Source organism: Lotus japonicus, chromosome 3, assembly GCF_012489685.1.
Source record: "Lotus japonicus ecotype B-129 chromosome 3, LjGifu_v1.2".
Taxonomy (NCBI): domain Eukaryota; kingdom Viridiplantae; phylum Streptophyta; class Magnoliopsida; order Fabales; family Fabaceae; genus Lotus; species Lotus japonicus.
Genome location: NC_080043.1, coordinates 88,747,197 through 88,760,497, shown reverse-complemented (window position 1 = coordinate 88,760,497; position 13,301 = coordinate 88,747,197). Strand labels below are relative to the sequence as shown.

At 34.8% G+C, this 13,301-nt stretch overlaps 1 protein-coding gene across 1 annotated transcript; it reads left to right on the top strand.

The window, feature by feature from the left end:
- Positions 1-2,828: 2,828 nt before the first annotated feature.
- On the top strand, positions 2,829-10,925 carry LOC130744967 (uncharacterized). Its single transcript, XM_057597123.1, has 14 exons — positions 2,829-2,894; positions 3,215-3,766; positions 3,856-4,070; positions 4,785-4,840; positions 4,922-5,011; positions 5,388-5,507; positions 5,630-5,713; positions 5,802-5,927; positions 6,005-6,220; positions 6,309-6,747; positions 6,847-7,772; positions 7,847-8,926; positions 9,042-9,179; positions 9,259-10,925. The coding sequence occupies exons 1-14, from the start codon at positions 2,829-2,831 to the stop codon at positions 10,923-10,925; spliced, it is 5,775 nt and encodes a 1,924-aa protein (XP_057453106.1).
- Positions 10,926-13,301: the final 2,376 nt, after the last annotated feature.

Here is a 13,301-nt window from a genome sequence, read left to right as displayed (position 1 = left end):
TGTGTGTCCAATTGCTATGGATATACTAGATACTACATGTACTCATCTATACTAGACAAGATAATAATGAATTTTGTGTGGGCAAAATAACACTTTTAGTTGCTGTGGATTGTTAAACACATTTTCAATTCACCCTGTCCACAAATTAGAATTGCATTATAGTCCTTAAAAATTCATTTCATGATGTCTCCAAAGAGTATGCAAAATTGTAAGACTTTTGATGGACTAATTTGCAAATAGAGGGAGCATTGTGTGTCCAATTCCTATGGTTATACTAGATATTACTGGTTACCCCTCTTAATGTGCTTCCAGACTGCACAAAACGCAGTGCCCTTTTGTATGGCTAACTTTTATCTCAGTTGTCTCAACCAAGTTATGTTCCTAAAACCCAGTTTTATCAACGACAAAAAAGCATCCATTTTCAATTGAATGAAAGTTGGTTGCAATTCTAATACTATATTTAAAAATTTGACGTGTCTTTATATGTGACATTATTGCCCCACTATCATCACCGCATGCATTGTTTTAATACACTTACAACTTATAACTATTAACATGTATCATTATCCTTATATTTTCATATGTTTTATAATTTATTTTAACCTCCAACACTAAACGTGACAAGTATTTTGGTTCTACTATACTTAAGACTTAATTAATTGATTAATCTAAAGTTTACAAATTTCAACTACTAAAATGCATTTTATTTTCTTTTTAAAAAATATTATTACTTTGAAGGAGATACAATGAGTCAAGACATGAACCTAAACAGATTTTATTACTGGGAAGAGTTTAAAAATATATTATTACTATAGAGGAGATATAAAAAAAAAGGAAAAGAATCAATATAAGTGATATTAACTCCATTGACTCATATCCTTTTTTGTAATTACACATTTTATAAGTGCTTTTAATTACTATTACCCAATCAAGTTTCATTTATCAAATGGACTTTTAAAATCAAAACATCCAAACATAAGTCACTTTACAATCCACTCACTTTCATTCAAACTCTATTTTGCAAACTCACTTTCACTCAAACTATATTTTGCAAACTTAAATCCAAACACACACTAACTCTATAGACTCCAACTTTAGCCCAGTTTGGTAGAGATTATTTGAGTTTAGCTGACAACATAAGCTCTTATGCCCGTGTCTGGGAGGGCTTATGCAAACAGCTTATGAGCTGTCATAAGCTATTTTCAGGTTATTTTCATAAGCTATTCAGGATAGCTTACGAAAAACAGCTTATGCTTATATATAGCTTAAGTTTAATTTATTTCAATAGATTTTTAAAATTTGCTTATGAGTCATAAGCGCTTATGACCATAAGTGCTTGATTAAGCTGTTTTTCCAAACGAGACCTTAGTGAACTTAATTAGTTGTACAACTTTGTTAATGGACTACTTGACTACATGTCTACATCTGTTGTTATATTTATAAATTACTCAGAACAAGTAATTAAATGGAAGCTCAAATACTGAGAGTTTTCCACCTTGGCATTTGGTGATGATGTTAAACTGAACCAAGAGTTCACGTTAGCATGTAATATAAGGGCACAGTGACTTTTCTTATTTTGGATGTAGGACGCATGTAAAATGGAAGGGCTTAGTGTATTTTTTTTAATTAAAGGACCGCTAATAGGATAGCATATTATTACAAACTCTCAATTTCACTAACTGTAGTTCAGGCGCAATAAATGTGGGTGGTTGTCTACCTCATGGTCTCTTAAATATATAAGTTTCACATCACATCCGGCCTTAATCATAATCATCATGGCAAAGACTAAAAGAATGGTGCAAGTAATAGAAAGGTTATTTGTAGAAGGAAGCATTTAATAAATTACGGGGCTCAAGCGGTTTGGAAGGACATAGTAGTAGTTTGCTCATGTGGTGAGATCTGGCTGTAATTATACCTCTGCTATGCTACTGTTGATCAACATAAGAAAGATCTTTTTTTGTGCAAACAACTTGATCTCTACCCCTGTATCTTGAGCACCCAAATCTGGGATTATTCTGTTGACAGGACATAGTAGTAGTTTGCTCATGTACAGGTGTTGCCATCTCGATAAAACCTCACCTTTTGTACATTTGTTCATTTGAAATTCTTATTTTCCAAATTTGTATATGGCATATACAATCTGTAATAAATACATTCAGAAGAGGGTTGGGTTCCGGTGCAAACACTAAACTACTTTAGTTTGTAATCTAATCACATTTTTTAGGATTAACATATTTAATGGTTTGGGTAGAACATAGTCCTCATAAAATATGTTTTAGGATCAGTTCACAGAGTTGCTAATGCTGGCCAGGTGTATCAGATAAGTTTGACATGAAAGGAGCATTTAACGTTGCAAGAATGTTAGTTTCATGTCTTTACTCTTTGTATCTTTGATATTTACTATACACGTTCTTTTTTTCACAAGCAATAGCACATGCCCAAAAAATATCTGCCGCATATATTTAAGTGGAATGATTATATTTCTCTGAAACAAAATTAATTCCAAGTAAATCATTATGTAAATATGTTTTTTTCAAAAAAGTTAGCTTCATTGTTAATAACTTAATCCGATCCTCCAAGCATGTATGAGTATCTTTTTTAGACTATATAATTATATATCTACAAAATAAGAATTTCTTTATAATTTATTTTATAAAAAACTTATGATTTAGTCATTAAAGATATCTATGTTCGTTTTGGTGGGAAAAACTTTGCCTCACTTGCCCACCATCCTATAAATAGGTACTTCCAGGGACTTTAACTTCATGCATCATTAAGCTGTTTTTGGTCTTACTTTTCAATCTGTGCTTCAAATCTTCACACAAGTCATGGTTCACTTTGTTCCATTTGGTGGTTACATGGGTACCCTTTGTATCATACCGCGCAAGAATGAAGTATGCTATTTCCACTTTAGACCTCAAAACACATTTTTTTGGGTCTTTTTTTTTCCAGTATGGATTTGGTAAACAAACCATGATATAACTGTTATTGAAACGTTGACATTTATTTGGTAAACCTTGGTTCAAGACTTAACCCAGACCTGCTTGGTTCATGATAGTGCCTAAGGAACATACTAAATATTGATTATTCTAACGCTTCATGATAGTTTCCTTTTGCACGTTATGCTTCCTTGCATTTACTGGGAAACACATGTTCTTAAACTATTATAACGCTTCATTTTAATTTATTTACTCTGGTTATTTTTTGCATCTAGGAAATTGCTGTGATTGACCAACAATTCGTGCTTAACTGGGCTAATGTTCTTGGGGCCAAATGGTTGATTGAAGACCCTTTGCAGAGGCTTTACATTGTGGACTTTAATATGGATTTTACAACACCAACTCTCCTTCAAGGTTGGGGTGCAGTTGTTTCATTCTATGGCTTGGATGAGACACATTGGTGTGTCCTCCAAATGGTTGCTGCATCTCATTTCCACATGAGGATTTTTGACTTATTGGACAATGAGATTAGCTATGATCCCTTTCGAGCACCTGTAGAAGGTTCTGGGTCTGTCAGGGGGGAAGAAGATGAAGTCGAGAGCGTCCGGATAGACCGCTCTGAAGAAGATGCTTTGTCAGAAGCTTTAGCCCTTGTGCCATATGCTCCACCACCCTCTAGCACTGATATTTCTGTTGAGGCCGAGCAAGAGCTTGAAATGGTGGCTCACCTGGGAGGAACAACTGTGCAAGCAAATGAAGGGCCACCTCAGTATCGCATGCACCTCAACACGACTCTGACCCCGTACCGTGCGTACGGAAGTCAGTATGTAAGTTTGATTTAAATTGTAAAACTAAGGCTTATTGATACCATTCGTTTCCCCTTAAGTATATGATGTTTTTTCATTTTTTTTTCTAGAACTTACCTCGAAAGGTGGCTGAATATGTTCGCCAAAACGGACGTCAGCCCTGGGTCATAAGAGGACCAACTGGAATTAAGAAGGACATCAACATCCTTTTCAGGCCAGATAAAACCTACACTAAACTTGGAAAGGGTTGGAGAAAATTTTGTAAACTTCATGACATTCAGCATGGTCAGAAGATGTCAATGCACTTCACTGATGGTGTATCCAGGTTGATTGATGTGGAGATTTTCAAGTAGAGATTGTTGTTGGCCATTGTACACGCTTTTAGGGGGATTTGGGTTGCTTATTTGCATGGTTTTTAATGCCAGATCTGGTCCAGTGTGGACATTTCAAGAAAGGCTTAGGTTGGCCTAATTGTAGGAATTAGGATGTTGTGTTGTTTAGTGGTTTATGTCTACGTTTGTTTCACGATATGAATATGTCATCTATGTTTACCAATCAAGATATGTTTGTAAAATATTATTAATATTAATGTCAAGTTGTGTTATGAAAAAGTGATTTCACTCTCTTCTTAAAACCATGCAAATGGTTGTTTTGGAGTAGAAAAGTATCTTTACATGGCAAAGAGAACATCACTTCAAGACAGTGTATATAAGGGGTAGCATTTATATCAGATTTTATTTAAAGAGTAATGGCTCCTAAATAATCTTATGTAGTATATTTAAATCTTAAGTGTAAGTTTTTGTCTTTATTAAGCTATCAAAGGCCCATTTCGAGTTACTTTTGATGTTGACTTCCATTCACATTTTTTTTTATGTAATTTACCAAACCACTTTAATAAAGGCTTTTATATTTCATTATTCAAATCCAATTGATGTGATATTCTCGCCTATGCTATTGTGGTATTTGGTATCATGTGTTTCACTTATTGGTGGCAATGGATATAAATATCTAAACCACAAACTCATATTTGACCTTCAAGGTTGAATCATGAATTTTCCATACCACCTGTTGCTGAACTTTCTGAATTTGGAGATAGTAATTGTAGTTTAGTGTATGTATTTTCATCAGGAGTTTGCTCTTGGCTATTGTATCAACATACCCTGGTATTACTATAAGGGGATTCTTCACCTGGGCACAATCAGGAAAGTTTTGTTATGGACTCTTCATCTGTGCATAGGGACACGCCTGGCGAAGATAAGGTCCAAGGTAATTTGGTCATATTGCTATATAAGCTTCCTTTGAATTCATCTTAATATTAGTACCATTTTTCGTTTAACGAAGACACTTTTGTACATGCCAAGTAGTTTAATGGTCTAAATTTAGCAGCATTATTATGCAAAGCATCCAGAAGTATCAGGAAGCAAATAATGGATCGTAAAAGAAGTTCTGTAGAAATTTTTCACAATGAAAATTGTGGGAGCACTGGGCAAGGCAAGCATTGCAGTTGTTATGCACTTTTTATTATGCTATAAATTCTAATTTGTGATTTCCACTTTAGTGTTAAGTGAAATGGCTAAAATTTTGGTCATTTCCTATCCTGTGTCTACTAATTTATATAATGCTCTTAATTTCAATGAAACAGGTTCAAAGTCTAGGGAGATGAGTTGCAGTCCATTGTTATCAAATATAACAAATATCATGTCAGTTCCAAATGATGGAAGATCCAGTGGGATGCGTTTGGATAGAGCAATCAACATTCCAGGTGCCACTCCTAACGAGGGATATACAAAAAGCACATTTTGTAAGATCTGAATTTCGTGTTATATCCTTGAGGTTGAATTGGAAGTATTGTGTATTATTCACAGAAATCCGTGTTTGATTCAGGCGGGTTTCATTCAACATCTTCTTCCAATTTGACTCACATTTCGATTTTGCAAGATGTCCACTCCAATGGTTCCCTAAAAACTGGTATCTAATCATTTTACTATGATTTAAATGATTGATGATTGACAATAAATGTTATATTTTGAAATGATTTTATGTTCAATATGTGCAGCTGAAGACATTATTATAACCCAGCAGAGTGCAGCTGCAAGGTTAAGGAGAATACAACATGTCAAAATCAAAAGAAGCTGCTTGGTCATGGACAAACAAAATTTTCCACAACGTGATTCCAACACAGGTATGTCGTCCCGAATTGCTAATGATTAATTTATTTTCTTTTCATAGTTAATAACATGTGTAAATGTTGTTAAGTAGGAACACGTGATTCCCCCAGACTGAAGGTCAAGAAAAGAAATATTGGTAAAAGACCGAATATAGCACAGTCTAGAGCAAGTTCCTCAAAGAGTTCTGTTGTTAAGACTAAGCCTGGGGAAGGTGTATCTCTGTGTCGGAAACTGGTTTCTGAGTTCAATGCAGCTGCTAATTCTCCACTTAATGTTCCAAACATATACGACGATGCTGAGTTAATAGGTAATTGTTTAGTTTTTGTTATCTAATAGAGGTTCCATGCGTAAGTTCAACCGAGCTGTAATGTAACGTTTCATTTGTGTGTTTACAGACGAGGTAGACCTTGGAGATGCATCTTTTCTGTGCAGAATTTGCCATGCTCAGATGTGGTATGAAGAACGAATAGACAAAAGTAAGCAGTCTAATAATCCCGAATTCTATCGGTGTTGTATGAAAGGAAAGGTGGTCTTACCATTTATATCTAAGCCGCCACTGTTGTTGTATAATTTGCTTCATGGTATAGATTCCCGATCAAAACACTTTAAGGATAATATTAGAGCATATAATAGTATGTTCGCCTTTACTTCAATTGGTGGGAAGGTTGAATCCTCTTTGAACAATGGTGGAGGCCCCCCTCAATTTGTGTTGAGTGGCCAAAATTATCACAGAATTGGTACTCTATTACCTCAAGCCGGTCAATCACCAAAATTTGCCCAACTTTATATCTATGACACACAGAATGAAAATTCCAATAGAATGAAGCCGTTTAAGTAAGTTTTTATATTCTATATAGTAATTTATCTTTTTTTATCATTTTTACATGTAATATGTTGGCATGAAATTTAACAAGTGTTTTGGCCCATGTGCAGCTCAATGAACACAGCGGAGAATTTGGATATATCATTAGTTGAGGATTTAAAGCAAATGATTGATGAGAACAATGTTTTAGCAAAATCATTTCGCAAAGTGCGAGATTATATCAATGAGAAAGAATCTTCGTCATTTGCTTTGAGACTTTTTCGGAAGCGAGGTAAGGACCCCCGAACATATAACCTTCCTACGTCTGACGAGATTGCAGCACTTATTGTAGGAGATTTTGATACAGTTGAAGTTGGTCGTGATATTATTGTCAAAAAAGATGGTGTCCTTTCTAGGATTCACGAAACTCATACTTCGTTTATTCCTTTACAATATCCTTTGATATTTCCTTATGGCGAAGATGGTTGGCAAGAAGATATTCCTTTATCTGGTATTTCTGCTACTACTAGCTCTCGCTTGAAACCTCGCGTCACATTGAGAGAATTCATAACATTCAGAATTCAAGAAAGGAATAATGAGTATGGGAATGTGGTTTTATGCAGAAGGCTTTTTCAACAATTTGTGGTTGATTGCTTTACTATGATTGAATCACAAAGGCTTTCATTTATTAGAAATAATCAAAAACTGATTCGAGCAGATTTTCTCAATGGCCTTGAAGAAGCAATGTCTAGAGGAGAAACTGATCCAAGTTTTTTAGGGACGCGTATTGTGCTCCCAGCATCCTTTATTGGTGGAAAACGCTATATGTTTGATTGTTGTCAGGATGCAATGGCTATATGCAAGCGTTATGGTTATCCTGACCTTTTCATTACTGTCACCTGCAATTCTGCATGGAAAGAAATTGATAGATTTGTGCGACCACGAAATGTTCGTGCTGACGAACGTCCTGATGTTTGTTGTCGAGTGTTTAAAATCAAACTTGACCATTTAATAGCAACCTTGAAGAGTGGCATCATCTTCGGACCTTTGGATGCAGGTATGTTCCATTTATTTACTGTTTTCAAATTATAACTTATTGTATATATAGTTATTTGTATGTTTTTTTTCCAGGTATGTATACAATTGAATTCCAAAAAAGAGGATTACCCCATGCTCATATTTTGTTATGGCTTTCTAAAGAGAACAAATTAGTAACAACTTCTGACATTGATAAATGCATTTCTGCTGAGATTCCTGACCCAATATTATATCCTAAATTAAACAACGTTGTGTCTACTTACATGTTGCATGGGCCTTGTGGTTCGGGACATTACAAATCTCCTTGCATGACAGATGGAAAGTGCAGTAAATTTTTTCCGAAAAAATTCCAAGAAAGCACTATAATTGATGATGATGGTTATCCTGTTTATAAAAGAAGAGACACTGGAGTTTATGTGGACAAGAAAGGTATTCGCATGGATAATAGTTTTGTTGTCCCTTATAATCCTCAATTACTCATGTTATACAATGGTCATATCAATGTTGAATATTGCAACAAGTCAAATGCAATCAAATATCTCTTCAAATATGTTAGCAAAGGGCCGGATAGAGTAAATGTTGAGATATCCAATCAGAACAAAGATTGCACGGAGACTGAGGTCAAAGATGAAATTAAACAATATTATGATTGTAGATACCTTACTCCGTGTGAAGCAGTTTGGAGGACATTGAAATTATTTATTCATGTCAAATGGCCTTCGGTTAAAAAAGTGACATTTCATCTTCCAAATAAACAAAGTGTTTGTTTTAAAGATCATGATGATTTAAAGCGCGTGGTAGACAAGGCTACTGAAAAAGACACTATGTTTATAGCTTGGATGAAAGCCAATTGTAAGTATGGTGAAGGAAAAGCGTTTACATATGCAGAGTTCCCATCCCATTTTGTATATGATGAAGACACTCATTCATGGCATCCAAGGAAGAAAGGGACATCTATTGGAAGACTCCAATATATTCCTCATGGAGTTGGTGAACTTTATTACTTGAGAATTTTATTGACTCTACAGAAAGGTTGCACAAGTTGGGAGAGCATTCGCACTGTGGATGATGTTGAATATCCTACATTTCGTGACGCATGTTACGCCTTAGGATTATTAGCTGATGATAAGGAATTCTTAGATGCAATTACGGAAGCAAATGAATTAGCATCAGGTGTGTAACATCCAATTAATGTCTTTTATTTGTCATAAAATACAGCACGAAATTTATATCAACTTCCTCTGTTGTTCATGATAGTATTATCTAATTACCATATATATTTTTGTAGGTACCCAGCTGCGAAAGTTCTTTGTAATGTTGCTTACAACAAACACAATGAGCAAACCTGAATTTGTGTGGGAAAAGTCTTGGAGAATTTTGTCTGACAGTATAGTTTATGAAAGGAGGAAAAAGCTGCGCAATTCAGGTTTGGAAATTTTTTTTATCGAAATTATGTTAATGTATATATTTGCATGAGATAATTATTGGGGTTTTTTTTGGTGTAGATCTTCATATAAATGATGATGATTTAAAGAATCTTTGTTTAATAGAATTGGAGAAACTACTGCATATGAATGGAAGATCTTTAAAAGATTATCCATGCTTACCATTTCCACACTTATTTGATGACTCCCAATTTGAGAACAAATTTGTAGCGGATGAATTGAATTATGATAAAGCTGAAATGGAAGATTTGCACAAATCATTACTCAATTCATTAACTGCTGAACAACATAAGATATACAAATCCATAATGGATGCAGTTATGAATAGAGCTGGAGGTCTCTTTTTCTTATATGGTTTTGGAGGTACTGGTAAGACCTATTTGTGGAATACATTATCAGCTGCTGTTAGGGCACAAGGGTTGATTGTATTAAATGTTGCTTCAAGTGGTATTGCTTCTTTGCTTTTACCTGGTGGCAGAACTGCACATTCTAGGTTTTCTATTCCAATTTCTATAAAAGAGAGTTCAACTTGCAATGTATCACAAGGTTCTTTAAAGGCAGAGTTGTTACAAAAAACAAGTTTGATCATATGGGATGAAGCACCCATGCTCAATAAATGGTGTTTTGAAGCATTGGACCGGACTTTAAATGATATAATGAAGTCGCATCAAAGTGTTGATAGTGGCATGCCTTTTGGGGGTAAAGTGGTGGTTTTGGGTGGAGATTTTAGGCAAATTTTGCCAGTTATTCAGAAAGGAAGTCGTTCTGAAATTGTTAGTGCCACAATCAATTCGTCTTATCTTTGGAAGCAATGTCATGTGCTAAAACTTACCAAAAACATGAGGCTTATTAGCTCAAAATGTCATGATGAAAAGATTGAAATTAAAAGGTTTGCTGACTGGCTATTAGACATTGGTGACGGAAAGGTGAATACAATTGATGCAGAAGATTCTACAATTCAGATTCCAGATGATCTTCTTATTCTTGACTCTGATAATCCAATTCAAAGTTTGATTGACTTTGCTTACCCTCAAATGCTGCAAAATTTGAATGAAAAGAATTACAAATTCTTTGAAGATAGGGCTATTTTGGCTCCTACATTAGAAAGTGTAGAAATTATTAATACTGAAATGCTAGGTAAAATTCCAGGTGAGATTAAAGAATATTTGAGTTGTGATACAACTTGCAGGTCAGATGAAGACTCAGAGGTCGAAGCAGAATGGTTCACAACTGAGTTCCTCAATAATATTCAATGTTCCGGTATACCAAATCACAAATTGAGTTTGAAAGTGGGTGTCCCTATTATGTTGTTGCGCAACATTGACCAAGCAGGTGGACTTTGTAATGGTACTAGAATGATTGTTAAAGATATGGGAAAAAATGTTATTGTTGCCAATGTAGTATCAGGGAAGCAGTTAGGTGAGAAGGTTCTTATATCAAGAATGGATTTAGTACCTACAGACTCTGGTTTACCATTTAAATTTGTCAGGAGACAGTTTCCCATTGCTTTATGTTTTGCAATGACGATTAATAAAAGTCAAGGTCAGACGCTTTCTCATGTCGGTTTGTATTTGCCTAAGCCAGTATTTACTCATGGACAGTTATATGTTGCCTTATCAAGAGTAAAGTCCAGAAAAGGTCTCAAAATTTTATTGTTAGATGAAGATGGATTAATCTCAAAGGTCACCAAAAATGTGGTATACAATGAAGTTTTTCAAAACGTTTGAAGAACCATCATATATGAAATACTGTAAGTTTTAAATCTTACTCTTATATGTATTAAATTATAACATTGTTGTAAGGATATCATTTCAATATCTTTTTTATATATGTTTGTCATGTTTTTGCAGACAATTACGTGGTCAAAACAGTTTGGGGGGCTCTCTTAAAATCATATGTGTAATTTTGTGGCAGTTCCATGTTGTCCACTTCCCATTGATCCAGTACATTAACTATTTTAGTTTTCCATCTATATTCTGTAATAAGCCAAATACTCTAATCTGTTATCTAATGCCAGACATATTGTATCTACTACTATTAAGTTGAAAAAACTTATGTCAAGATGCTTCAGGTTGCAATCTATATCCTAATATACTGCCCATGTAGTGATGCCAAATAAAATCAGTATTTCCAAGTCTTTTTGATAAACACCTTTCACCGACTGAGAGGCTCAGGTAATAATTCATGCTTAAGAAAGGCCACCAAATCAAAGAAGGTCAATTAATTCATGATATATGGTATAATCAATAAACCTGTTTCCTTTCTTTGTCAGTATATTTTTTCAAACATTACACAGTCAAATATAAATGCTGCAATAAGGGCAACCCCGTTTTTACGAATTCCCAACTCTGACACAACGTCTACTAATTATTTCAGCCACCCAAAAGTAGAATTGGTAGTAAACGGTTTGATGGCTAATTGGAAATAACTTAAGTTCTGCTTGAGGCTCTGCAAAAAGGTATGCATGTTTTTTAACTTTGACTCCAATATTCAACTGTGCCAGCATATCATAGACACCCATTGTAGCAACTACTTATAATCCTTTGTATACACACCGGAGTGCAGTGAGTTCATTCCACATATCCAAAATCAACTGTGTAGATGGAGCTGAATTTTGAAGATGATCTTCTTTGTTGTAGGGACTCCATTGCCATTTTCACATTACCTGGCCAGGTGATAAAGCTCATCATATAGATTTTGCTTTATTAGTGTATGTGTGTATATTTTTTGACTTAATTTGAATGTGCAGGAAGTAGCCTTAGTTTCACCACAATTTGCTAACGAATTTGATCATGAACTACTCAACCAGTGGAAGTTGATTGATCCCTTTGGAAAGGTTCATTTTGTTTCATATGATAAAAATGCTGGAAAGCCCTATTTGTTTAAAGGTCTGCCGGAGATACGGAAGTATTATTCTTTGGAAGGGTTGAACTGGTTGCTTCTCAAATTCCAGGGATTTTCCAACTTTGATTTGTTTATATACAATGAAAGTATTGAGGAAGTATGTTACCTTCCCCCACCTCCACCTCCAGTTTTAACCCCCCCACCCCCTACTGTTGATGTTGCAATTTCAAGCCAGGCTGAATCCACCCGGATCCAAAATAGTAGGGACCCAGAATGGATTGTGTATCCCTGTTTTTTCGCCTCCAGGCTATCACCAAATCAAGTATCTTCAAGTCAGCTGGTATAGTAAAACTAATTTGCTTAAGCTTTTTAACATGCTAATTAAGGTTCCTAATAGGTTGTAATGATGCTTGCAGAATTTGCCTGCACATGTTTATGAATATCTACGACAAGGTGAAGTTTACAACTGGCTATTGAGAGGGCCAACTGGCAAAGAAGTTCAATGCAAGATTCTTGGTGTTCCACGACGCACATATGCGAGATTTGGTAAGGGTTGGAGAACCTTTTGCAGAACACATGGATTAAAGGAAGGAGATACATTGACCTTTTTTTTTACCTGTGAGAAAGAAGCCATTATTGATGTATTAATACATGATCAGACCTAATAGGATTTCTAGGTTTTGCTGAAGTGGTATTGTTTTCATGTAGTGAAATGAACGATGAACTGTGTTCACAAGTGAATGAATGGCCCAGATTTTCTGATCAATAATATGTAATATATGGGTAGAGTATTGTTTGTGTTACACAATTTATCATGGAAAACTAACCGTGCAGAGCACGGGCAGATATACTAGTAGAAAGACAACAGAAAGTGTACTTGAGCAGTTTTATTTGAAAGTCTTTGTCACTCCTTTTCTAATACAGTTTATTATTCAGCTTTCAAAAAAAAATATACAGTTTATAATTGGAGAAAGTCTTATATCTGTTTGTCCGGCCTATAAAATTGCCACAAAATTTAGTATCATCTTGCAAGATTTCCCAATAAAATGAATATCATATTGATCGGGCAAGATGATCAAAATGAAAATTTATCTTGTGATACAGGTAGTCGAGTGCAACAAAGCCAATACACTTAATTAAATAATTGCAAAGCTACTCAAGCGTGTTTTACCATTAAAAATCAAGACTTCAATTATTGCAGGTTTTACCATGTCTGTAAATACATGTTTAATCATTCATCTACATAAATATTACTCATT

Coding starts and splice junctions, on each gene's coding strand:
- LOC130744967 (XM_057597123.1), top strand. CDS start 2,829: ATGGTTCACTTTGTTCCATTTGGTGGTTACATGGGTACCCTTTGTATC. Junction 5,508..5,629: donor TAGAGCAATCAACATTCCAG/GTGCCACTCCTA, acceptor TGTTTGATTCAG/GCGGGTTTCATTCAACATCT. Junction 8,927..9,041: donor AGCAAATGAATTAGCATCAG/GTGTGTAACATC, acceptor ATATTTTTGTAG/GTACCCAGCTGCGAAAGTTC.